Below are 27,154 nucleotides of genomic sequence, written 5' to 3'. Positions count from 1 at the left end.
TTCATTCATGCCTAGCCCACCCACTAAACCTCCTCAGCAATCATCACCTGGGCAGAGCATCTGGAGACTGGGGTCCAGCTTGTCCATAGGACAAGGTCTTCAGTCTTCCCTCCTGATGGTTGACTGAGTTGTCAACTCAACTGAGGCACGGGGAACCCAGACGTGTGGTAAAACACCCCGTGGGTGTGTCTGTGATGGTGTTTTTACATTAACATTGGATAGGTAGACTGCGCAAAGCAGACTGTCCTTCCTAACATGGGTGGGCCTCGTCCAATCAGATGAAGGCCTGAAAAGCACAAAAAGGCTGAGCCTCTCTCCAGTAAGAGAATTTGCCCTGCCCACCAGCCTTCAGACTGACGCTGCACCATCGGCTGTCCTGGGGCTCCAGCTTGGCGACTCACCTTGCAGATCTTGGAGCTGCCTCCCTCCATAATCGTGTGAGCCAAGCCCTTAGAATAAACCTCCTTCTAAATATATACACTTGCATGCCCTATGGCTCTGTTTCTCTGGAGAACTCGGACTCGCATGCTACTCCACGGCTCAGAGAACTCAGCAGACACGTCCATTCTCATAAACAGTCGGCTCTACAGTAATGACTTGTCTGCTGCCATCTTCCTGCACACCAGCTCTCAGATCCGGGTCAAAGCCTTGTTTTCCTCTCTCAGCACCCATGCGGAGCCAGCATCCGACACACACGGTTGTGCAACGGGCAGCTGCCTAAGCAACCAGAAGCCTCTGAGAGCAAGGACTGTGTCCTATAGACAACAGTCCTCTCACATTGTTCTAGCTGGCCCTCAAATACCTGCTTCCCCAGCTGCTCTCCCCCAGCATCACCGGCGAGCTGGTTCAGGAAGGCCAGCCAGGGAGCCGGGAGCCGATGCCACGCGTTCCAAGTGCCCGCCTCCCAGCCTGGCCGCTCCCCCACAGTGTTACTCCCTTCCCGCCGGGCAGAAGGCCAGCCTGGCTGGAGGCGGCTGGCGTGGTGTTGTGACCTGCACAGCACCACTCTGCTCCCCCTTGAGCTCTGCCTTGTGTGGCAGCAAGACCCCAGTGGCCTGTAGGGAGGGGGAAATGCCCACCCTGCCAAGCAACAGCCATGAAGTGAGGGCAACGGCAGCCTCCTGCTCAAGTCAGCGTCCAGGAGCTCAGCGGTCTAACTGATGCTGTGTGTGTGAGGAGGACACTCCGTTCCATTTGCCACAAACAATCAGGGGACCTCAAGGGACTAATGTCAGGTGCCCTTCTTGCACATTTGTATCCAGAACAGGGGGATTCACACACGCTTACACGGTACCTGGAACAGGACCGTGGGAGGTCACCTCCGTGAGCAAGGCACTAAGGGCACATAACCTAGCATTGCACGTGCAGAGTGCCACACAGAAATGCTTCTGAAGATCAGCTCCTCGCCCAGCACAACCCAGCAGGGGGATGACTCTCCCTCCCCCACCTCTGGCCCCCAGGATGCATTCATGAACTTGCAGCCATGGAACTCCTTCCTGTCCTTCAGCCACATTCTTCCACAGTACCTACATTCACCTAAAACGTGAACTTGTATCAACTCATCGCACACGAGGAACAGGAGAAATACGCTTTGGGTTGCACAGGAAGTGCCAGAGTCATGGGCCACCACGCGGCCAGGAGGAGGCAGAACCGAGTGGCCACAGTCCCTCCACATCGGCCCATGGCACTCCGGCCACGACCCGTCAGCAGCTTCCTGCTGAGGACGCGCTTTCCAGAGCTGCGGCCCATCTTCATGGAAGCAACGGGCTTCCTCCCTTCAACGTGAGTGTTTTCGCACCGTGCATCCTCGGGACCGGGTGATGTGATGTAGCTTTCATTCATCTCACTGCAGACCACGAAAACAGTAGTAGGACGCCTCCCGCATGCACCTGCGCTAAGTGAAGGCTCGCTTGGGGAATCACAGCCGGCTCATCCGTGGTGACCAGAAGGCCCACGCCGGGGTTTCTGGAGTGTAGACAAGCTTGGCACCATGACTAGTGTGTGTGTTGTGGGCACAAGCACAGCCAGTATCTGAGCACTTTGCTGGATGTAAACTACATACCACTAAACAGAGTACATTTGGCTTTACAAGAGAAATGTATCATAATTTCTGTGCTCATTAGTTTGGAAACAATGAAGGACATTTATGTCACTGGGAAGGCATATCTGTTTTGATTTGATTATTCAACTTATGGAACTGATAGGAACATAATCTCAATACTCAATAACCCTTTGTGAGTATTTCTCCATTCAAATCAAAACAAACGACGTGATTCTTCACTTTTATTTTGAGAGAGTGCATGAGTGCAGGATGGACAGAGAGGTAAAAGGGAGAGAGAGAATCCCAAGTGGGCTTGGCACCATCAGCACAGAGCCCGACACGGAGCTCAATGTCACAAACCATGATGACGTCATGACCGGAGTCGAGTCGGGCACTTAACCGACTGAGCTACTAGGCGCTCCGTGATGTTTTCACTTTTTTTTTCTTAATGTTTATTATTTATTTTTGAGAGAGACAGAGCACGAGCAGGGGAGGGGCAGAGAGAGAGGGAGACACAGAATCTGAAGCAGGCTCCAGCCTCCCAGCTGTCAGCACAGAGCCCGACGCGGGGCTCAAACTCACGAACCGCGAGATCGTGACAGAAGCCGAAGTCGGGCGCTCAACCAACTGAGCCACCCGGGTGCCCCTCTTTTCGCTTTAATTGGCTAGTAACAAGCACCAAATATCGTAGTTGCATTTCCTCAAACAAGAATCCAATCTGTATTTCTAAGGGGATGCTTCAATTTTCCATCCACCAGTCACCGTTTTCACATACTGATGTGTGCGCAACAGCCAGAATTGCACGTGGAGGGATCCTTAGCCTATTTATTCTTGGCGATCGCAGGGTGCACATTTAAGGGCATGCTACAGACCCAAAAATACTTTTCGCATTCAGCTGAGAAAATTTCATACGCACACTTACATTGTATAAAACTATTACGACTGCCTAAGTGTATGCTAACGTAGTAACTGGCATTCTGGTATCATTTCATGTATTTTAATAAAGCAAACTCTGCTGCAAGAGACACAGGAAAGCAGAATTATTGAAGACGATCCTGCATAAGCACCTTGGAGAGTTAATTACACAATACTGTATTTATTTCACCTTCCTGAATTAAGGAGAAAATATATTTTTAATATTAATAATACCAAATGAATACTGATAGGATAGTAAAGGTGCAGAACTCATTCTGTCAGGGGACTCCTATGCAGCACCGAGACTTGCAGAATCTTGTTTAGAATCAGGGGAAGGTGTGAAGAATGAGCTGTGGAGTCCTTGGAAACAACAGGCCATGTCTTCTCACCAGAGCTACCAATTGACGTATTCCCTCAGGTGTTACGTGCTCCACGAGGCCTGGCAGGAGAGGATCTCTCTGGAAAGCTGGGTTCCCATCCTGACGCCGGGTGTACCTTCTCTGAAATATTAAGTGATCACGGCAACAAGGATATGCATTGCCTTTTGCTTTCTTTGGTCATTCAGGGGATTAAGAGAAATTAAGTATAATAAAACACTCTAGGCTCTTTGGCACAATACCAAGGTATAGAAAAGTCACCTGATATTACTTTTTACCACCAGTTTAAGCCTGTATTAAACTTAACTCCTGACATAAACTGGCAGTTTTATTCAGAGGCTCAGAACAAATCTATAGGGACATCTGGCAGGTGAAACGGAGACCTAAGAGCAGGCAGGCATGTCTGCAGGAGCAGAGGCTGGCTCGGGCAGTGCAGACCACCCCTCCTAATATAAGGAGCAGTGCCAGGGGACTCTGGAGGGCTGGGCAAGCGGGGAACTTCCTGTTTCTCTTGTAGCTAAGGACCAAGTGCTGACAAGGGTACACCGTGACCCAGGGTCTTTCCCAGAATTAACAAAGCAGGGTCACAATAGGATTCTTGGTCACAGTGGAGAAAACTCACAAGCCTGAAGTTGCAAAGTGTCCCATTTTGTACCTTTCCCCAAAACGATTTGAGGAAGTTGGATGGCAACTTAATTCGTGTTTAGAATCAGGGCAAATGACGTGGTCCTTAAAACTCTACCTGGAGAAGAACAAAGGCAATGCCCAAGCCTACATAAGTGTTTGTCTCTCTCTAAATGCCACACGAAACCCCACGCTGTTCTGGTCTAACCCCATCACTAACTGGTCTGCACGTCTGGCTACGTCAGGAAGGGCCTCCACACCAAAGCAATGGCACAAAGGCAAAGTGAATGGGCATCTGCCTGTGAATCCACTCGACCTGATGGAGGCTCACCCTCTGCAGGCCACCAGCTGCTCTAGGGATGGGCAGGGTTGTCCTAATGGGAAAAGGGTGATCACAGTCCTTGATGGCAAATGCCAGGAAGTGGCAACTCTGTGAATTACCTCTGAGAAATCACCTGGGCATGCACTCCTGGGCAAACCATCTCCCCCAAATTCACCTTCTGTCGCCTCCGAGCAGCCCTCTGGGGTTCACGATCCTCTCCAGTGAGGCCCTGGATCCCTACTTCGGTACGCACCCCCGATGCTGATATTCGCTGGTCCCTTCGCTGGCATGTGGCCCACGTGCCCTGTGATGAGATGCCCGGGCCCCAAACCCTAACCACAGCCCCTCACATACAGACATTTCCCTTCAAGATGCAAATCACCGAAGCATCAGGTAAGCCTCTAAGGGCTTTATCCGTTTTCTCTCTTTGAGACTTAAATGTAATGGAAATAAACGTTGGCCAGGAGGAAAGGCACAAAGAAACAAAGCCAATATTTGCCAATAAACTGCCAATATTTGACATCACCATCCTGCGTCCAGAAGTGCGTGGCCACGGGCACGGACTTCGCTTTGCATGGATATCGGGGGAGAGTGAGGCTGCCTCCTGGCGACAGATGGTACAGCTTGGCCAGGAGAGCATGTATTTCTCTATCTGGACCTGATAAAACACCGAGGTTTGCCGATGTAATTCCTCCCCGGAGCAAAAAATACTCCAGTAACATACGGAGAACAGATAAATAAATATGTGGCTTTGGCAAAGGATCCAAACTAAAGTGCATTTGTGGGACACGAGGCATCCAAACAGCTGAGCTAGGGGAGAAGATCTAAATGCACCCATTCAAACTCTTAACTCACTGAGCAAAGATCATTCACAGGACCGGGGCGTTTAGACGAAATAGACATACATATAGTTACCAGATGATAAAGGACATTTTCAATGCTCCAATGTTTGTGGGCCCTGCTCCTGGGCTCCCACGGAAGCCAAACTCCAACATTTACCAAGGTCAACATGACTCGGCAAAACGTCCAGGCACGGGCTCCACTGGTGCCCTGAGCACATACCGTGCATCCGCTTCGTTAAAGAAAATAACCAAAATGGAGCGTTCTGAACACATAAGGTAAGGAAAAGGAAGACATTTCCCAGGGTCCGTAGGATTAAAGCACACAGTCCTGCAAATACTAGAAATGGAAGGACTGCAACTTTCCCAAACACCCTTTGTGTAATGATTTTTAACCTTTTCTGGAAAAAACTGTATCCCCCTACACCAATTATTCCCTTTCTGAAGCACTCTCCTCCTTGTGACGGTTGTCTTCTGGGCAGCTGTCCTGATGGGCTCAGAAGGAAGTCCCTTCTGTCCTTTTAGAAATTCTAAAAGGTTTGTTTTTCATCAACACAGATGTAATTACTTATATGTAATCACATGTGATTATGTATTGGACTATTACATTATATAGATTATATGTGATATAATCCTACATGTAATTACATACTATTTACATACAACTAGGTCATCAGACTAGGTTGACTATATTGCTATACGCCTAGGAAAGTAAGATTATAAAACCGTTAATACAAGGTCAGCATAGTCTCCAGGGCTGACTCCTCCTAGTTTCTACAGCCTGCCCACCACGTGTGTGAACCTGACCTGCGAGTAGGTCCAAGAACCCGCCAGGTGGCGCCCTGCTGGTCAGCTTTGGAGATGCTTGGCCGCATGTGGTTCTGCCCCGCGTCTGGTCTTCCTGCCCCTGGTATCTCATAAGGATGTGGGTGAACGTGGCCACCATATCCATCCCAGCTCAGGGAGCCCAAACGGGACTGGGGTGACTGTCACACACCCCACTTTCTGTCCTGCTCTGCACGTAGGCATCACAGACACCTCCGGGCCATGTGTCCTTACTACTCTCAGCTTCCAGCCCCTCGAAGCAGCCCCAGAGGAACCAGAAGGGACACAGAGTTTTACAGGGTCTGAGCTCTGATTATGTCACTAAACCAGTTACCTTCACGAGGACCCTGGGAGGGCAGCATCTCGGAGAACCATCCCTTCCAGCTAGAATGGCTTATCGCTTCATCCGTCCATCTGCGCCTTAAATACTCGGAGCAGTGTGCAGAGCGTGACCTCACGGCTCGCAGTCCGGAAGACACGCTGAAACCAGCTCCCCTGGGGTGATGCGTCCTGGTGGGCTCTCCCACACGGCCCCACTCACAGCTGTGCCGGCGGGAGCCCGCCACACGCCCATGTCCGCACGATAGCCCGCGTGGATGCCGTGTTTGCAGGGATAAAGGCTGGAAACATGGTCTGAGGCTAAGCTTGTCTACACCCGAAGTCCACGTGCCTCACAGGCCACCACACGCTCAATGACCGTAATTCCCGGCTCCCGTCAGCACAAAATCCGGGGAGGACGGCACATACCGTTCAGCACGACCTCAAGGTGGACCCAGTGCCAGGTTCTCAAAGGTGCCCAGCTTTAGCCACACACACGGTCTCCGAGAGCTTGACAAAACGAAGTCACGGCAAAACACGGGGATGGATGTACTACCAGCACCGTCTAGATCTCTCAGTCCCCCCTCACCCCTGCATTGAGGGACTCACAACCAGACTATCAAGTCCCCGCTCTTTACGGGAGCCTAAGTGACACATGACATGCCACTGTTATTGCCACGAGTACATCAGGTGATCAAATTAAGTTTGATAATAGACTTTTCTTCTGTAAGTGAAGCCCGTTTTCACCCCCAAATACAACGCTAATGCGATTTTTACAGCTGTTGCTGTTCACCCAGGTCCCTGGGGAGACGTGCCACAGAGACTCGCAGAAGCCACGCCCCACACGCACACGCACGCCTGGGTCTGTCTTGACACGCCAGGGCTGAGCCTCACTCTGCTTCTGCAGTTTAAAAAAGTCAAGGACACAAAAACATTTCCATGCTCATCCTAGGTTGCCAGTAAGTAATTTATGGCCCGTGGCCTAAGTGTCATTACAGAAATTTCCATAGTCAACAAAACAGATTCTCTGAGACCTACAGGCAGGAGGTGTTGAGCAGGTTATATGGGGGGGCGAGGGGGGGCCTTGATTGAGTTCATGAATTTATTTTTGTGCTTTAATCTGAACTGTCTACTGTTATCTGGCTACTCTGTGGAGAAAACAATGCAATTTCTGTTCCCAGGGAAAAGAGAGACATTGATGTACTGGTCCCCACAACAAGGGTGGGTGGGCAGCAGGGCTCTGAGCGCCACCTCCTGTGAGCGGCCACAGCCTAGTGTCCCGCCCGTCACCCACGAGGGCCCCCTGCCGGCTGCGCACCTAGAGGAAAGGGGACAGCGCGCCGGGTCTCCCTGATGTGTGGAGAGTCCGCACCCCCCCCCCAGCCCACCGCCGCCCCGAGAATGCACTTCTTCCTCACGTTGTCCCGTCCCCCTAGATTTCTGGAAAACCTGGTTCCCGATCAGCCTTCCACGTAGCTCAGGGCCCACTGGGTCTCCCTGACCCGGGGCCACTGTGGTATTCCGACTGCAACTCTGACCCCATGCGGCCGAGGAACGTCTCCTGCACCAGCGCGTCCCTCGAGACGGGTGCCCCGTAACCGGCCCACCGCAGACACACACTCCATACCCGACCTGGCGCCCCAGCCCCGCATGGCGGACGGCGGAGGTCTGTCAGGTGAACGGACAGAAGCCTGGGAGCCAGCAGCTGCAGACGTCCCTGGACCAGGAATTCAGTCACTTTGCACAGCAAGTGCCCTGAAGAATGCCACCACCATACTTACAAGGTAAGCTTAAATTATGTCCCGTGTACTTTTAGGTTATCAACTCAGCGTGGGTCATTTAGAATCATCTAAGACCAAGGAAACAAGGTCGAGCTTCATGTGGAGGACGCCCGGGGACTGCACTGTGCTCGAACGCCAGTCACGCAGCCCGGCTGGCTGAGAGCCGGGCCTGTGCCCTCTGCTGCCCGGCTGGGGCCGTCTTGCTCTGCCGCTCCCCACGATGGCCCGGCAACGGCACGTGTGCGTCTCCGTCCGCGGCCAACACTGCGGTGGCCAGAATGACTGGAGGAAAATGGATGGGAGCAATCGCTTTCGAGTGCCTGTGTGTGTCCGACTCCAGCAACCCACGTGTGTGTTCCAGCTCCTGAGATCTCTGGCTTATGATCAGTCTCCTGGAACCAAAACCTTCGAGTGATAGCTCCCGGCATAATCGACGTACATCAGGAGGCTTTCACAAATGCTTCTTCTTTTCTTCAAAACTCAGAAGCTGCTTAAATACCATCATCCATTCATGGAAAGTGAGGAAACCATCCTGATCATGACCGGAGACGTTTTGTTTTTGACCTGAAAGATTGCACTGCCGTATGATATCCTGGAACCTAGTGTTCCCAGAAAAGATAAAATAATGAAACCAGACACCAGCAAACGGGAGCAATGTTTCTTGTGAGTGTTCTCGCGGTCTATGAGAACGCCAAGGCAAGCCATAGCGTGAGGCGGTTCCCCCCGCCAGACGAGACACTCTCCTGTGAAGTCTTCCCCCCACTGCACATTCAGAGATGGGAAAAGCCAACAGTCAGAGGGTGAACCACATGGTGAACTCCAAAATCAAACTGGCCCCGGGCACAGGGCCGGGTTCGGGCCGAAGAGCAGGTCTACAGGCAGGGGCCCTATGAGGGGCAAAAGCTGGTGACCTCGCCTCCAGCCCGGCCCCCTGCGGGGAAGAAGGTGGGGATACAGGCCGTGCTTTAATCCAAACAAGTCCTGGGAAGGGTGCCAGGGACCCCGGGCAGCTGCCTGACCAACAAAACTGCGGGGTGCCCTCCTCAGACGAAGCCCAGACAACAGGGGGTTCATTAATTACCTGGGGAAATCCCTCGGGAACGTCTTCTCCCGGACTGGCCAGAAGGAGAAAACCCACAAGGACAAACCCCAGGACAACAGTCACAGGCTTGCCCGATACAGTAGGTTGCCATCTACAAAGCAGAAGAAGTGTTAAACTTTCCTGAAAAAAATTCACTTTCTAAAATGTAACAGAGGGAGATACGGCATTTTAGAACTGAAAACCACACAAGAAAAATCAAAGTAATAAGAGCTAGAAGTTGTGAAAATCCGTCTTTTTTAAATAAAAAATATTCACGATATTGTTTGTAAAATTTGCGTAGGAAATAACTTCGCTAGAAACATAATTTTGACAAATAAAAGTGAGAACTTTAAATGAATGAAAGTCCTGGGGTGCCTGGGTGGCTCAGTCGGTTGAACATCCGACTTCGGCTCAGGTCATGATCTCACAGCTCGTGGGTTCGAGCCCCGCGTCAGGCTCCGTGCTGACAGCTCAGAGTCTGGAGCCTGCTTTGGATTCTGTGTCTCCCTCTCCCTCTGACCCTACCCGGCTCACGCTCTGTCTCTCAAAAATAAATAAACATTAAAAAAGACAAAAATGAAAGTACTATTTAGTGCCAACGTACAGCATCTAAGTGATCCCATTAGGGCAGGGCTCACGTCCTATTTCCTGCGCTGAGACAGTACCCGGCGACAAGGATGCACTTGAATAAACACCTGATGAATGAATTACTGAGTTAATTTAATTAGCACAATGCAGTTCAGGCCAATAACAAGTGAACAGACGGACTCTATGAGAGTTCACAGTGGCTGTGCTCTAAGTCCTGAGCCCACAGCACACCCGGTCAGAAGGTTCTGGGTCCCATTGGCTGCGGCCGAAGGAGGAGGCCCCCACAAGAGGAGCTGGGGCGCAGAGAAGAGTGGAAATCAGCCCGTCCAGACTGCTCCTTGCACACCTTTGTGCGAACCCTGCAGGCCCAAGGGTTTGTCAGGCTGAGGATTTGCAGCTTTGTCCTTCCAGAAGCCAGGGATGGGTTAAAGCAGAGGGCAGGCTGGTTCTGCCCGGGGTGGGGAGGTCCCACTTCTCCCCACCTCCACCGCACCTGCACTGTATTCTGGCCACCAGGAGTCGGAATGAAAACCTTTACAAGATACGTGGTGGAGATGCGCAGACTTGGGACCTAGCTTTCAGGTCGTGTTGTGGGCAGACATGCGTGGGTCATTTCCTTCCCTTCCCCTCCCTTCATCCTAACGTCCAAGTCCCTCTGTCACTCAGGCCCTAAAAGATGCCCCATGGACAATTTGGCAGGACCCACGGCCCCCTGTCACCTGGGCTGGCTCTGTCTGTGGAGACCCCTCCCACGGGGCTGTGCCCAGCTTCTCCACACATACAGGAGAAGCTTGGGTGGTTGGAGTTCTGGGCTCCCACAGAGGACGTGGCTCCAGGGGCCAGTGGGGATGGAGTTCCTGGGGGAAGCATCTTGTGAAAGGACAGCACAGAGTAGTAGCTGATGAAGTGAGGGTGGGACGGAGCTGAGGTCCGTTCGGGGCGTGCAGCACAGACAGCACCAGTGCAGAGCAGATCCGAAGCCTTCCTGGCTGTCGTCCGTCTGAGCCTCGTCTGCAGGAGCACTGATCCCCTACTCACCCGGCCACTGAGGGACAGAAGGTGGAGTAACCCTGCACCTGGGGAGGCCACGTCACTTTCACAGATGGCATGAGATGTGCATGGTCTGTTCTGTGTCCCCCGCCAGGCCCTCCTGCTGCCCGCTTCTGGCACTCCCTGCTCACAGAGCGCCCTCCACCGGGACCACTCCACACATCGGGGTCACCCTGCATCCCGAGTACGTAACTCCCGCTCACATCTGGAGCTCGCCCCCACGGGGCAAAGTGCCCAGGCGGCTGTACAGAGACCCGGCCCTGGGAAGTATTACGGGACTGGCCCTGGGGAGGGCGAAGAGGCAGCAACGTCACTTGAGATTCTCCGGTTCCAAAAGTTTAGTATCTGACACTTTGATCCCAATGGTAAGAGATCAGACCACTGATACCACGAAATCTGCCATCAGCACTTTCCAGAGGCCGCCACAGGTCCATGTCAGCACCCAAGTGAGAAATTCTGGCTCGTGGGCTCCACTTTGGCAGATACTGTGCATAATTCAGCCGTACAAACCACACTCAGACCGTTACGTCAGAATCAGGTGCTTCTGCACAGATGTTCGTTTCCTAAGCTACATTATGTCTCTAATGTCACAAAATAGAAAAGAAGTAACACGCTAGAAAGTCACTGTAAGCTTCGTGAGCCCTAACACGGGGCTGAAATGTGTGTACCCTCATATTTCAGATTTATACTAAATATCGCATATGATCGTGAGATTATTGTATGGTTTCTATTCTGAAACTTTTAAAACTCACTTAATCTTTCCTGTATTGCGGGTTTCCTTTCCTAATAACACAGGTGAGTGAGTCACGTATTTTTCTTCAGTAAAGAGGAAAGTGATCGCTGTAATCGATTGGTTTTCCATCGATGAAAACACAGCTCCTCTCCCTGATGTTAAGGCATCTCCACCGTGGTTGTGGGCGTTTCGGCCATGGCTGGATTTACAGCCGTGGCAAATGACGCCCGCCCTTGACAGACAAGCTGCTGTACAGATGCTCTTCCCCCAGAGCGGACGACCCGCAGCCTCCTCTCCGCTCTGCCCCTGTCACCCGTGCCACCCCCGACACGCGGAAACTGTGGCGTTAGCTCAGGCACCGCAAATGCTGCCTCCCGCCTTGCCCTGGGGCGCGGGGTCAGCACCTGCAGGGCAGGCCGGCCCCATCACAGTCTCGCGTACCTGCCTGCGTGTCTGCCCACAGGCTGGCACCCCGGAAGCATTGACGTTCGGCTCCCTGCAGAACAGTTTGCCCGTGGGCAGCACCATGTTGGCACAGGGCTGGCTGGTGGGTTTTTCAATGTGGATTTGAAAGTGTTTCCACAAGGGGGTTGGTCCTTCCGTGTGTCCACACCCTGACCCTACCAACCTCACGCTGAGGCCACCTGCACCGTCTCTAGCAGTTTTGTGGGTGTTCCTGCTTCTGGATCCTATTACGGACAATCTCTGATCGTTAAGCTGAGAGGCTCGGCAGAACTGACAGCCATGACCCCACCGGCCACCCACGCCCCAGCAGCACCTAGTGCGTGCCGGCTGCATCTCAGGCCCCGGGCATGTGACGTCACTTCGTACATCTATGAATCAGCTACTGGTCCCTCCACAAGCCCATCTCTGCACAACGGGGGACACAGGTGTGCTGACAAATGGCCATCGTGCCGACCATGTGTCGAGCTAAGACCTGATTTATTATTACTGACAATTTATAACCACCACCATAAAACTAACCCTGTCCTCCCAGGCCAAGTAGAACCCCGATCACTTCCTTGAATGCCATCAGTAAGATACCGGGTAGAGATAAACCCATCAGATATTCTATAGTTATAGAATATCTGATACCCCAAGTGAGAATCCTAATACCGTTGTCTATTTTTGTGATAACACTGGGGAAAAAAAATAACGTGTCAAGTGAAAAACCTGGGGTGTTATTCAACTTACCTGGTTGGTGGAATGAAATTCAAAAACAAACGTGACCAAAATGGAAACAAAATCAAGGCTGGTCCTCAAGACTGTGGAGAAAGTCAAGCCTCCGTGCTTCCCAGAGAGGTTTTGTCGTGAGAAGCCCCAGGGCTGTGTGTGGCTTTGTGCTTTGAAATCTGTGCCACGCTGACTTCGAGCCTCTCACAGCCCCGTGGCGGGCCTTCTTCAGCACAGACTGAGGCAAAAACTCACGATGCCAGGTGGAGAGCCACCGTGGCTTCTGGAATCTCTCTGTGTAAGAACTAAGTTGTTGCCTCAAAACTCATAAGCTGAGGAGTGTAAGATCCAAAGCAAAACACATACGTACTGTATCCTTCTCGGTTTATAATACAAAACAATCACAAAAGATTCCCCTGCTGGAAAAGAAATCTCCAAGGCCGGACAAGATCTCTCATGTCCACTTCCCAGAAAACCTGGAGGCACGGCCCAGCTCCTCCTTGGCCTGGACCCCGGAGGGTGGCTGCCCCGTGGTCATGCACAGAACAGGGGCTTGGTGAATCTGGTGAGGGGAATGGCCATCATCGGACTCCCCAGAGCACGGGGGAACCACTCTGGTGTGTCAGGAAGGGTTCCCTCCAAGGTGACACACGTCTGAGTGAGTGCTTGGTACAACCGCCACCCCCCAAGTGACAGCCTCCATCTATGCAGCCACATGGTGCTCGATGGCAGGAGAGGGCGCAGGGCTCCCGGGGGCTGGCTGCACTGCGTCCGGCCACAGGAGGTGGAGGCTGTCTTGTGGTCAGGCCCACGGGGAGCCCTGCCTCTGTTATCATCACAACAGACACAACGTGAGAGGCACGCCATTCACTTTTACACACTTCCACACTCACACAATGCGCTTGAAGACTTTCCAAGTACAGAGGCCCCATCTGGGGCCAATGGCCCCTGACGCCTTCACAAGGGAAGGGTGGCGCCCTCAGTCCCACTAGTCCCACTGTGAAGTGACACGGGGCATCTCAGGTCCAGTGACCCACAGAGAGGCCCGCAGAAACTGCCGGGGCCGGGACACTGCTCACTCCTGTCTGAGGTCATCAGAAACCAGAGGGAAAGGCTTCACTCGTTTGCTGAATGCTTCACTAGAATTTCCAATTCATGACTGAAATCGTGTACGCACAGCTCGGTACAGCTGTACTGACCACGTGTACGATGACAATGTATTTAAAGTGGACAAAGGATATTCCCAGTCCCATCTTGGAGGACTATGGATGCTCGTGAGTAAGCCATTTCCTTCACTCAACCCTAGATGGGACACTGACCATGCAGGAGCTTGCTGGGTATGAGTGCTTTAATTATCACCTACAACTTACTAAAAACTCGGATAAGGAGAAACGCTGAGTCACGTAAGCTCTGCACACAATAAATTCTTGATAACTTTGTGCTGATTGGTTTGCTGGCAAGTGACACATCCCAGGAACCGAGACACGTTCTCCTTCTCACAGAACAAACCAATTCTGGAAATAAACAATCTCCTTAAAAACTACTTCATTTGGGGTGCCTGGGTGGCTCAGTCAGTCAAGCATCTGACTTCGGCTCAGGTCATGATCTCGCGGTCCGTGGGTTCGAGCCCCATGTCGGGCTCTGTGCTGACAGCTCAGAGCCTGAAGCCTGCTTCAGATTCTGTCTCCCTCTCCCTCTGCACCACCCCCCCCCCACCAGCTCATGTTCAGTCTCTCTCTATCTCACATACACACAAAAATAAACGTTAAAAAATTTGTTTTTAATGGTATCTTTTGTTTTAATTTTCATTTCTCTGGCTGCTCAACATTTCAAGGTATTAAAACTCACTCTCAGGGTGCCTGGGTGGCTCAGTCGATTGAGCATCTGACTTCAGCTCAAGTCATGATCTCACAGATTGTGAGTTCAAGCCCCACATTGGGCTCTGGGCTGACAGCCTGGAGCCTGGAGCCTGCCTCAGACTCTGTGTCTCCCTCTCTCTCTGCCCCTCCCCTACTTGCTCTCTCTCTCTCTCTCTCTCAAAAATAAATAAACATTTAAAAAAAAAAAACCCAACACCTTCATTATTCCTGATACCTTTTCTTCACAAAGTTTACCTGTGACATTTTCTTTAAAGGGCAAAAGAATAAGAGACATTCGAGAAACATAAAGTGACCATTTCATTTCACAGATGGAATAAAAACCAAGAACAATAAAAAAGTCCAATTTACAATAGTTTCACAAGTAAATTTAGGGAACCCCGACATGTTCTGTGCTCTTGATATTGGATATCTTTTTAAAAGTCATACACGTCCCTTGAAGGTATAAATGACAGGTCTACGTCCTTCCCCCGGAGGGTCCCGGCACTGGCTGCCTCTCCCGGAACAGACCGCTCGCACCAGTGCCAACACCTGCCCGCTCCCTCACGCGCACAGACACACAGACAGGAACACGGCCTCCGTGGAGAGTCCCGTACCTTTAAACAGGGTCAGTCCGCGCAGGTTGCCCTTGATTTTAGTTAGCTTCAGCTCCATGGGGCAGGCCAGACTTTCCGCTCATGTCCTCTGTTAAATGGGAAGGAAACGTTCCACTACAGTGACCCCTAAAGTGATTGATACACAAGAAAATAAACTTTACAGTTGTCGGCGTGGACCACATCATGACACACTTTCAGGGGCTGGTGTGATTCTGAGCCACTGGCCCCCACGCGGCTGCTCACGCGTGCAGGGGCACAGGGCAGTGCCACCGCCCTCCGTGGCATCGGCCAGTACCAGGCACCAGGGACGGGCTGTGGCTTTAAGCAACTTGGCAAAGAAACGGAGTGACTTCTATAGAAAGCCAATCTTTAAATTGTTGTTGTCCAAAGTCACGAAAAGAGCAATTTCTACGTGTGAAAATGTATTTCTCGAGTAGCTCATACCTATCCCCTGAAATGTATAATCACATATGAAAGCAACCAATTACCCAAAGCAACCAGGGTGTGGTGGTATCACTTGTAAATCAAGTATCAATTAAAAGTTGGCATTCTCAAGCACAAATAAAACATTCGACACACGTTATCAGGGTCACAACGGGTTACACACACACGCGTCACGCACACACGTGTACGCGTGCATACACGCACACGATGTCATGGGGCACCTGCTTTCTGCTCAGTGTCATGCAGCCTGGCACGGCCAGTCTCGTGCAGCGCCTCATGTTTTAAATTCCAAAATGTTGGCGGCAGCCACAAAATAATCATATGGCTTGCGACTGGGGACTCAGACTGACCAAGCATGGCGTTAGCAGCTCGGTGCCAACAGCGCGCTGGGACGCAGCAGCAGCACAGCCCGTTAGGAGGAAAAGGACACAGACTGAGTCGGAGCGAGTGTTTGAGCCACGGTCCTGCAGCTCCATCCTGGGTGAGCTTGGATGGCAATTTAATTTCTTTAGCGTCCAGCGTCCTCACCTGTAGAAGGGGAACCTATCCCCGTGCTGGAACCTATCTCCCCTGAAGACCGAAAAATGTGGAGGATAACGTTTCACCCCCCAGAAAACCGAATGAGACTGAACTTAAAGGCACCTAACAGAGGCCCGGGACCCTCCACTCGCTAATAAATAGGAGGCCCCGCGTCCCTTCTTTGATAGAAATGTGGTTTTACGGGACGTGTCTCGGTTACGAAAGGCCACGCACGTGCTGGCAGCTGGTACTCTCTGCGATGCCGTTGTGTCACCTTTACTAAGAACCTGTCATTTAGCACCTTTGCCAAAGAGAACCGGCCTCTGGGAACGGCCGACACAGATGTGGTGAGCGCGCGTCAGCCCCGCCCCAAGGGCCGAGGTTCACAGCAGAGCCAGCAACCTCTCTGCGACCTCCACGAGAGTTACTCTGAAGCGAAGATTGGTCAGTGGGGCCTGGGAGCGAGTGGAAGCAAACTGTAGACCTAAGGGGTTGACAGCGCACCAAGTTGGGATGCCTGGTTTCCGATCATGACCCCAAAAGTGACACTGAATCTCTCTAGACACACCGCGTCCTCGAGGGTGGGGCCCACGGCCATCTCAGAGATTTCTCTAGGAGCTGGTGGGTGTCAGCGGAACCACCAACCGACCTCACAACCGCACTACGCTGTTGGACGCGGGCGGTTCATCGTGTGGATGCACCGAGTGTGAACGTTCACTGGGCACGCAGTGCCGGCTGGTTCTCCTGCCCCCGTGTGTGTGGCCTGGGCCCGTCACAGACCCAGGAAGACCTTATTTTTTGCTACTCTCAGTAAATCCAAAAGCCCCGGAAAGACTGAAGGATAAGCAAAGTGTGTCAACACGTACTTGAGTAACTGAATGCCACCAAGGTCTTCCGCAAAGCCTCACAGACAGGCCAGAGCAGCATCTGGGTGCGGCCACAGCCGGGCCTGGACAGGGTCCGGGAGGTGAGAACCCGGGAAAGGCTGTCAAGTTGGCTGACGATGACAGAACAACTGGCCCACTCGGGACCTGGAGTGAACACTGTGACCTTCCTGAGACTCAGCGTCTCCGTGCTGAGGATGGCAAGCGGGAGGCCTGGTCTACCAGCACGCTGTGGCTTCACGTCTACACCGTGTGGCTCTGAAGGAGGCGCCGCGGTGAGATGGTCCCGGCCTCTCTCAGCAGCACTAAAGCTGGGGTGCAAGGACCAGATCTCAGGACTCGGGGGCAACGTTTTCTCCGAAGAACATGGGATAAATGAGCTCTACCGCGGTGCCGTGGGGAAAAGAAATGTGCTTTGGAAGTTGGTACACCTGCCCTCTGCTCCTGGCTCTGCTGGTCACTGTCTATGCAACTGGAAAAGTTACTGCTTTTCACCAGTTACAACATGGAGACGAGCCCACGCAAGCCATGGAGCCAATGTCAGGATAGAGGACATTAAGGTGTAGCGCGCAGGCCAGTGATTGACTCAGGGTGGGGACTGGTCCAGAACACATGGAGGCACGTGTGGATGCCGCCTGTGCCCTCCTGGGAGGAACCCCACGCAAGGAGCATCCTCCATGGCCACTCTGGTCTTCTCAGTTAGGCAGGGCCGAGTGGGGAAGGGGAACAGACACGGAGCCCCTAGAACTCGCGGGAACCTGGTGAGGTCAGCTCCCAGGGCCCTGCACAGCAGGGCTCCCCTGGTGCCAAGTAGGATCACAGGATGGAGATGTCAAGGAGGGGCGCTGTTTCCCGGCGTCCGCCTGGATGCTCCTTCTGGTGGAGGCTCCAAAGACAGCCCTTCACACCCGCACGGCCGCCCCCTTCAGAGAGGGCTCGGCTATTTTAGGAGTGTGACTCACTGAATGGAAGACGAGTAGTCAGGGCTACAGACGGCGAAGAACCGCAGCTGGGGAAACAGCCCCGGGCCATGCGAGCTTCCGGAACCAGGGCGTGGGAAGGCCACAGACTGCGGCTTCCCCAAGTTTCTCCCCATCGGGATGTGGCCAAGGGGACAGCCCCAGCAAAGGACTCAGGGGCCTGTGTCGGCTTCCAGGACGTGATCCTTCACGGCCACACCCTTGGCCACCACCTCTGTGTCCTCTAGTCCCTGCCATGTCTCTCACGTGCCCCAGCCACCTGGCCCAAATGTAGAAAGGAGAGGACTGAATGCAGGAGACAGAAGGGGGAGGAGGAGACAGAGAAAGCAGGAGGAAGCAGGGGAGGTGGGAGGGAAGGGACAAGGTATGTGCAAGGGGGCCGTGGTAACCCAGCACGGAGACCCCCAAAAGGGGCCATGCGTGTGAGATCGTGACTGGGACAGGAGGCACAGAGACGTCAAGAGGTGTCTTATGGAGCCAGAAATGACCCTCTGAATGGCCTCTGCAGAGCCGGCGACCTCTGAATGGACTTTGTTGCATGGCTGGGTGGCTAATTCTGTGAACACAGGGGTCTTCGAGGGAAGCCTGGCAATGTGGCTGTGTGCGGGCCATGTGGGCCATGCGGGCTATGTGCACACGAGTCGACGTGCAGGAGGCACCGGGGTGAACAGGGTGCCGGCCAACTTCACTACGTCTTATGGTTAGCAACGGAGACGGCCACAGACCTAACGTGACCCTCAAGATGCACGTTGACACCTGACTCCCCCGTGTGCCGGCGCTGGGAGAGGGGCCTCTGGGAGAGGATGAGGGTGGGGCCCCCGTGACAGGACCCCACAGCCCCCGGCCCCGCCTCCACGTGAGGACACAGTGAGAAGACGGGGTGCGTGAACCAGACACGGAATCTGCCGGCGCCTCCGTGTCGGGCGTCCAGCCCCCAGACCGCGGAGAAGCACGCGTTGTTGAAGCCACCCATCTGGGCTGTTACAAGACTGGGCTCGAGGGCCGAGCCTCGGAGATGCTGGTGGGCACGCGGTGCGCGCGGGAAAACGGTGAGTGACAGCACCTGTCGAAGGCAGCCTGGCACGTGGACGGAGGCAGACGGTGTGGATGGCGGGGTGAGAGGAGAAGACAGCGGGCAGGCCAGCGGGTCTGGAGCTGAAGCAGCTCCAAATCCAGGTGGAGGTGCTGGCTTTGTCCTCGGGCCGTGACAGGGGCCACGGCCAGGCACCGAGGTTGGAGACACGTCTCATCCGTGCCTACGAGGAGCTAATAACAGGGCCGCGACAGTAGGAGAGCAGGTGAGCTCACCCGGGAGCAAAAGCAGAGGCTGAGAACATATCGCCAGGGAGCAGCTCTGCGCAGGGGACAGAGGCGGAGAGAAATACGGGACAGCACAAGCCGTGCAGGGTCACAAATACTGCACCCTGACGAGGAGGGATAGTCCGTGGAGACCCAAAGGGGTGGACGCCGGAAGAGTCTCCAGATTGGCCAGAACCTCCCAGATGACCAAACGGAGGCAGCTCTCACAAGCAAGACAGAGCGCCAGGTCAGGGTCAGACAGGAAGGTGAGGCAGAGAGCTCACTTGGGGACCGGCTTAGGGACAGCCAGCCTCCTGCCGTCCCACCTTCGTCCTGAGCCCTGATGGCCCTGCCACAGAGCCAACTCCGCCTCGGCTGTGGGGAGATGCTCCCAGGTGCACAGGGCCCCCACACGCGACGAAGCCTCCACGGGAGTGTGTTAGCAACAGAGCCCCTCTGAGCGGCCCGGGAGACGGACCGTCACATCCCAGGGAATCGTAGGAGCCGGCGTTACACGGCCATTCTTAAAACTGGATTCCGCGAACTTGCAACCAAATACACTACGTTTAAACAGAGGTAACAAACCCTCACACTCACACCCCCTCGTTACTCCGCATTTTACTGCTGGCCGCACCCCGCGGCTGTGTACCCCAGTGTGCCCATCTGTGCCCGAGCCGGTGCTCAGGGAGGCCGTGCTGTTGGCCGGAAAGCGGCAAGGGCGGGAGTGTTTACACCACAGAAAACGGGCAGAGTCGGGGCTTTCTCCATCATGGAGACACTTGCTCCGGGCACGGGGACCCGAGGCCCGTGCAGCTCTGTGGCCAGCAGGGAGCTCAGGGGACGCTAGGAGACACAGCCAAGTTTAAATTCCGCTTGTCACACAGGGATTTTACAGCCTGAAAAGCAAGGCCTCCTGGCGGGGTGTCTAACCGCCTGCCACGCAGAGGTCCCACCGGGTCCCAGGGATGCCTGGCCAGGCCCAGGGACTCGGTGCTGCTTCCTTCCTTCTCTGCTGATTTCAGCCCCGCTTGGAGGTGGTTGCCTAGCAACCTGCCTACACCGCAGTGCAAATCCAGTGCCTTAAATAAACTCCTGCAATACGTGCTTTTTTGGAAAGTTCCGCTGGACGTTTTTAGAATGATTTGCCTACGGTTTCTGAATGACATCACGGGTGCTGTAGGAAGTGCAGGTAATGGTACCCGCTCTGTCTCTGGTCTGAAAAAGCCTGGAAGGCCACCCCATCACTTGTCCTCACCGGCCTCACCCGGCAAAAGCCCGGTGACCTCCTGGGGAGACAATGTCCCAGGGAGGCTGCAGCAGGGCCAGGGGAAGAGTCAGGGGGGGCTGAGGACAATCTGCTGGTGCACGCGTTCGCTCCCATGTTCTCAGGACATGTGCTGGAAGCCAGGACACTGACCCGGGACCGGCAGAGCACACACTTGGGGTGCACGTGGCCGGTGCATCTCCCGAATGTTTAGCCAAGGGGGCTCCCCAGGGGCAGGCCTGGGGCAGAGCCCGGGGGTGTCAGGAAGGGCACCCAAGCCACAGGACACGGGGTACCCATGAGCAGAGTCGCGAGGGCTGGACTCTGCTAGAGAGTAACAGGCTGTTGAAGGGCCGCGGTGGCCGCCGCGTACAGAGACCCGTTGTGAGAAAGCCCAGTGGGCTTGCCTTTCTCCCAGTGTGTCAAACTAGCCATCTGGGGCCTTGGTAGGTCAGCAAGCTTCCCCAGAACCTGATGAAAACACCTCCCTCCTCTGCCCTCCCGTGGATGTTGAGACCTAATAAGAACGAGCACTCTGCGACCTTGAGAGAAGGAAAGCCAGTCCTCCAGGGCAAACGACGTGGGCTCTGTTTCCACATGTGATGGGGGGACATCCTAATGTCCCTCAGAGACGTTGAGGACAAAGAATACACACCCTTAGTGTCACCATTACAAGGTTCTGGCAGCACCGGAGGAAGGCGCTATGGGGCAGCGTTGCCCAGAGCTAGATGCCCCGGTGAGAAGTTCCCAGGAGGCCAGTGCTGGGCAGGGGCCCCGGGGAGCAGAGCCCTTGCCTGCCCACAGGCAAGGGCACCTCCTGGAGGGGCTGCATGGGTGCCATGGCAAAAGACACTCTGTCACTGACTCTCTGTCCACCTGCATGGACCCAGCTGTCTGAGCGTCGGGAACGCTGTCTCCTCCCCATGCAGGGCCCCTCGACGGGGCTGGGGGCCCTGTGTGGAGCTCCCGAGTGGGGTCGGCACCTCGGGTAAGGGCCAGAAGTGCTCCACTGAGGGGGGACAGCCTGGGCTGTGGCACCCACCATGCACCCACACAACCCAAAGCCAAAGCTGGCAGGACCTGGTAACCACCAATCATGACGTCAAGGGATAGGGGAATCCTGGCTTGTCCTACCTACAAAACTGCATGGAAGGGAGGCCGCTGTTCCAGAGATAAGACACGGAGGTGGGGGGGAGGGCGCGACAGGCAAGGAAAATCTCGAGTCTGCCTTCAGACACATCAAATCCCACGTATGGCACCCAGAGGAGAGGTACCAACAGCAAGGGCACAATCGCACTTCACTCCTCAAGCCACGTGCCAGGGACAGAGCGGCAGGAATCCCAGAGCAGACCCTGAGGAGCTGACTCTGCTCACAGAAGCTGAGAGACCAGATGGGGGCCAGGAACTGCCTCATCGCCCCATGTGCTGTGCCCTCCTGCTTGGCCACATAGGCCCAATGCGGAGACAAGCTCTAGTCTTGCAGAAGAAAAATGACATTTCCAGGTGCCCGAGCCGCAGAGGGCAGCTGTGCGACCAGGTTCTAGGCAGTGGGGAGTAAATACAGCAGTGTGTGGAATGTTCCAGAAGTGATCAGAGGCGAGGATGTGCCATCGGGGACATGGATGCAGTGACCACAGCTTGGCCACATCCTGGCCCACTGGGGCCACATGGATGAGGGCCACTCCCTCAGGCAGCAGCACAATCAGTGTCCACGAACAACTAACTCGCCCAGCCTGGGGCGTGTGAGTGTAAAACTCGATGCCTTCGCTACTGTTAAAATGAGTTTTCCCTCACAGCCAGCTAGTAAGGGCAGCCGGTTTGACATGCGTCCCTAGATTCTACGTGTACGGATGAAAGCCCCTTAGTGATAAAGTGCGTACCTAGATTCACCACGTACAAGTGAAAGCACGTTGGCTTAGTGCTTCTGACATCACAGCATCCGACAACCAAGAATGAATTACAGAAACAGTGATTATTTCTATCTCTGAGAAACAGAGAACTGACATCAAACCTGCTAGGCACTGCCACATACGCTCTGAAAATGTCTTCCAGTCAGGGAACAAATACCAGGGTCCTAGTCATCCACCCAGGGGACTCTGGGCCTCTGGATCTCAGGAGACACTTTCCCGGAAGATTTGTGTACGCAGCGATACAAATTAGAGCAGTCCAAGGTATATGTGTGCGTGTGAATGCCTATGTGCACGTGTGTGAAAGCAGGAACGAGCATGTGCATGTGTGTGGGTGTGCGCTGTGTGCATTAAGTGCGTGCAAGAGTGTATGTGAGTGTGGGTGCATACGTGCATGAGTGTGCAGGTGTGTGTGCATGCGGGCAGGCATGCATGTGAGTGTGCACATGTGATAGCGTGCATACATATGTGCACGTGAGTGCGCATGTGTGAGTATGCATTATGTGTGTGCATGTGTGTAAGTATCAGTGTGTGAGTGTGTGTGTGTGTGTGTGACTGGAGCGCTCACCCTATTGGGTGGTCATCTAGAGGCCGGCGTGGCCCCGGGCAGTCTTGGCCTCAGCGCCTACACCCATTCTGTACGGGAATGGAGAGTAGCCAACCCCCCACTCCTTGTAGCTCATGTGGGGCCGCATTGCTGGGCTTGGAAAGAGGCAGGTTTGACAAATGATGGAAATCACCATGAGGAATCGCCTGACAATCTTGGAGAGGCAAGATTCATGTCTCCAAAACAAACTAAATTCAGTTGAAAAATGCTCCGTTTGTACAAGAATGTCAGAAGAGACTGGAAGACCCCAGGCGGCACTCAGGAAACACCTGGAAACCCACTGAAGATGCAAGCCGAGCTCTCAGGATGGCACAAGCACCCCGCACGCAGCACTCCTCACGGGCCAGGGGCCACAAGTACCCACGTGATTCTTCGCGGAAAAGACGAAAGGCTGTGACTTTCCATGACAACATTCATTCAGACCTCCAGACCTCCTCCCGTGGTCAGAAACTTCTGAATCCCAGCGGGCTTGCTGGACGTAATAGGAACGGTCATGGAACTGTCCTTCCATGGAGGCAGAGAACCCCCCACGGGTGGAAATGCGTCTGCGTACCTGGGGCTGCCTTACACACTCACCCCACCTTGACGTGATTCAACTCTATCAAAGGTGGCCAACCCTGACCCGAAGGGGAAGCATTCACACTAGGGGCGATCCACAACCAGGTGGCATATTGGCGCCCTTTGAACAAATCCATTCTTAAGTGTCATAAACGCAGAGTAATTGGGCCCATGTAAAGGTAGGGCATGCCCAAGTACAGCTTTGATGACCTCTGTTTACGCGTCAGAAGCAGAGGGAGAGCAGGACCAGCTTCTCTTTGGACAGAAGTCTACTGACCCGGCTTACCTTCAGCAAAAGCTGAATATTCTAAATATCTACATGATCCTAAATATGTCCTCGTATTAGACAGGACCAGTTCTAATGTCACTTATTGGCCTTTCTGCGGGAGTGTGTTCAGCTTTATGCACCAACAGGGGGAAATTCTGATTTCATCTGCCTTCTTTACCTATGATCTCCATGCCATTCACGTGTTCTCACCGCCACCCAAGCATCTGTCGCTGAACCAGTGCCTATCTTCCTCCTGGCACTGCGACCATCCTGCTCCCGTCACTGGCATTTTCTGCACGCATCACATCAGAGGGAACCAGGCAAAACTGCTCGAGCAGAATTTTCGCATGCTGATGTTCCCGGCCTTCCTGAGGGGGACACATGCCGCTCTGGGGGCACCCACCCTTTTCTTTTTTTTTTTTTTTTTTTTTTCAACGTTTATTTATTTTTGGGACAGAGAGAGACAGAGCATGAACGGGGGAGGGGCAGAGAGAGAGGGAGACACAGAATCAGAAACAGGCTCCAGGCTCTGAGCCATCAGCCCAGAGCCTGACGCGGGGCTCGAACTCACGGACCGCGAGATCGTGACCTGGCTGAAGTCGGACGCTTAACCGACTGCGCCACCCAGGCGCCCCGGGGGCACCCACCTTTAAGAAGCGTCATGAAATGTGGCAAAGAGCAAGAAAGCTGACAGGAAGCGGGGAAAGACTGCATGTGGAAGAGCGATCAAGTGTACGCTTCGGAACAGCAAGCTCCAGTCAGGCAGACCCAGCAAGTGAAGCAAACCACTGCTCACGTCCACGGAGGACCCGCTGGTGTCACAACGAAATAGAGGAGAATGGCAGCTGTGATTCAAGCCCCGCAAGTGTAACACAAAGGCTAATGAAATGTGGCTTTACTGCGGACATCTCTCGAGAGCCAGGACTGAAGACTGGCCACCAGCCACCAGTGCCTCCTCGGCTGTAATGCCAGGCAGCGATCGTGTCCCCGAGCCCCAGAGGGCAGAGGTCCCTGGTGCCTCCTGATGCCGCTACATTCTTCTCTGTCACACCTGCTGGGATCAACATCCCTTTGCCCTATGGTCCGAGTCCGTCTGACTCCTGCTGATCTTCTTACACACAACAGCAGGGGCTCACAACTTAAATATCAAAGAAGCAGAAGCATTAGGATTTCAGAGAAGGCTTTGCTTTAAACTGGATATTTCCAAATCATAGCAACAATTGATAAAAGTGAACTACTCTGGATCCCCCCACTCTGAAGGATGATGTCTTATTATGCATTGAAAAAGGAAAGAAGATTGCAGTCACAGAAGACAGAAACAGATTCGCCATCTATGAGAATCCAGTAGCCGCGTGCCTTTATAAGGTTCAAGGTGTCTTTCAGTGAGGAGTACCCCACAAACCTCTACGATATCAAACCAGATGGCTGCGTCTGGACACTTTAAGGACTGAATGCATCAAAGCAATGTGCGGGGTAATTACCAAGTCATTCGATCAGCATAGAAAATGCACAACAACAAAGCAAATGACAGCAATCCTGGGTTTAAAGACACAATTCTCACCGCGGACCTGGTTTATCAACTTCCCTATTTTCTCTTGACCAACACCTGCCTAAGACATCTGGACGTATTTGCCCCCAAACACATCTATCAGAACATTATCTTTTCGCACGTTCCTCTGTTCTGATCAAAACAGCAGGTGCGACTCACCTGTTCAATGAGTTATCTCCACATGATGAACTTCTCCGATTCCCAGACAAGGCAAAGAAAACTAATCAGAAGAAAATGGACTAAAATACTCAATTAAGCACATTTGAACTTTCTGGTTTCCTTTTTCTGCTTCTGGCTTATTTCTTTCCTTCTTTTCTTTCTTTCTCTCTTTTCAAAGGGTATTTTTTTTTTAAAGAAAACAAAAGAAGAAAAGCACAAGAAGACAGGACGGCTGGTAACATGGAGCTGGCCGTGTGCAGGGAGAAGACAGAGAAATGTATGCAGTCTCTCACCAGTTGGACATAATTTCATACCACTGACATCTTTAAACCTTGTGTTTATCAAGATTTCACTCTGGAGTTTTATCATTGAAATGGATCTGAAGAACATTACTCTGTTTTTTAATAATTACGACTGTAAATGTGTGCTATTAAGCAGAGCTAATGATGTTAAAACAATGGTAATGGTCTGGCAAACAAGAAAAGCCTAATTTTGATGGATTGGTTCTCATTAGAGTCACATTCCAAAATGCCTGTGAAAAGTTAAGATCAAAGATCTCAGTTTGCGACCTTCACTTACTATTGTTTGATACTTTCACTCATGAGCAAAAAGGAAAGAAAATGAAACGCAGGCTAAGTAATTCTGCAGGAACCAGACATATCAACTTTTCTAGAATGACTCTGTGGATTCGGTTAGTCGCGGAAGAGGGTTTGGTGATAATCACACAACTGACGGGCTTTCCGCTCCACACACGGAGAGAGTAAACTAATATGTTCTTTGCTAATTAAATCAATGGCCATAAAGGAGACAGACAGCGTGTTGTCCAGAAGCCTGGCCTGACCGTCTTCAAAGGCCCGAGGTACACAAGTTCTGCTGTAGACACTGCCAAATCAGAGGCTTGATTTTTCCTTCTGAAGAAGATGGTGATCATCTGAACACATTCTACATTAGGACCAATGTCTGTCTGCTGAGACAGAGAGGCACCAGCTAGTCTGGCTAATGTCCCCGTGACCCTGGAGCCTGAGCAAGAAGGGCCCCTGCCCCTCAGGCACAGAGGGGACAAGAGGAAGACAGCCTCAGAGCAGAAAAAGGAAGCATTTTGTCCAACACAATACTCTTGAAATCAAATCTTCTAAAAAGAAGTTTGAGAATGAGAGTCAAGGAGGTAAATTTCATTTTTAACTTTCTTTAGAAGACATGAGTTTTTGGTGAGTGCCAAGTATATTATCAAGGAAAAATGTTTGAGTGGGCATGCATCCATACTTTAAAGACATGCCAATTCACTTACGTTGTCATCTCAGAAGCACAGGCAGAGCGAGAAGGACGGCCGTCCCACGCAGGCACACAGGCCCTAAGAGACAAGCAGTGATGGAGGCTGGCTGCCGGGTTTTGGATGGAGCCACTCATGTCCTCACCAGGGAGAAAGTTGGTGCTGTGTGAGCATTCAGTTTACAAAGACATAGAGAGATGGGTGACGGATCTCTTTGCCTCTCAGTTTCAGATCTGCCTGTCCTCCTGGTCACATCCTCCTGCAAACCCTTCCTGGATGGAAGATGTCCAACATCCATCAAACACT

The 27,154-nt window shown here is 52.9% G+C and overlaps 1 protein-coding gene across 9 annotated transcripts in view; it reads right to left on the bottom strand.

The window, feature by feature from the left end:
• Positions 1-27,154, bottom strand: part of DLGAP2 (DLG associated protein 2) — a 786,292-nt gene that overhangs the window by 405,656 nt on the left and 353,482 nt on the right. For 2 of the 9 annotated variants that reach the window (XM_045451299.1, XM_045451337.1), the window contains exon 1: positions 15,141-15,213. The exons of the other annotated variants lie outside the window; for them this stretch is intronic. In XM_045451299.1, the coding sequence (XP_045307255.1) occupies positions 15,141-15,198 (58 nt within the window). In that variant the 5' untranslated portion in view covers positions 15,199-15,213. Of the gene's footprint in view, positions 1-15,140; positions 15,214-27,154 lie in introns of those variants that run through there. 9 annotated transcript variants of the gene reach the window in all.

Source organism: Leopardus geoffroyi, chromosome B1, assembly GCF_018350155.1.
Source record: "Leopardus geoffroyi isolate Oge1 chromosome B1, O.geoffroyi_Oge1_pat1.0, whole genome shotgun sequence".
NCBI lineage: Eukaryota > Metazoa > Chordata > Mammalia > Carnivora > Felidae > Leopardus > Leopardus geoffroyi.
Note: the sequence above shows the minus strand (reverse complement) of the source record. Positions and strands in the feature narration are given on the sequence as shown.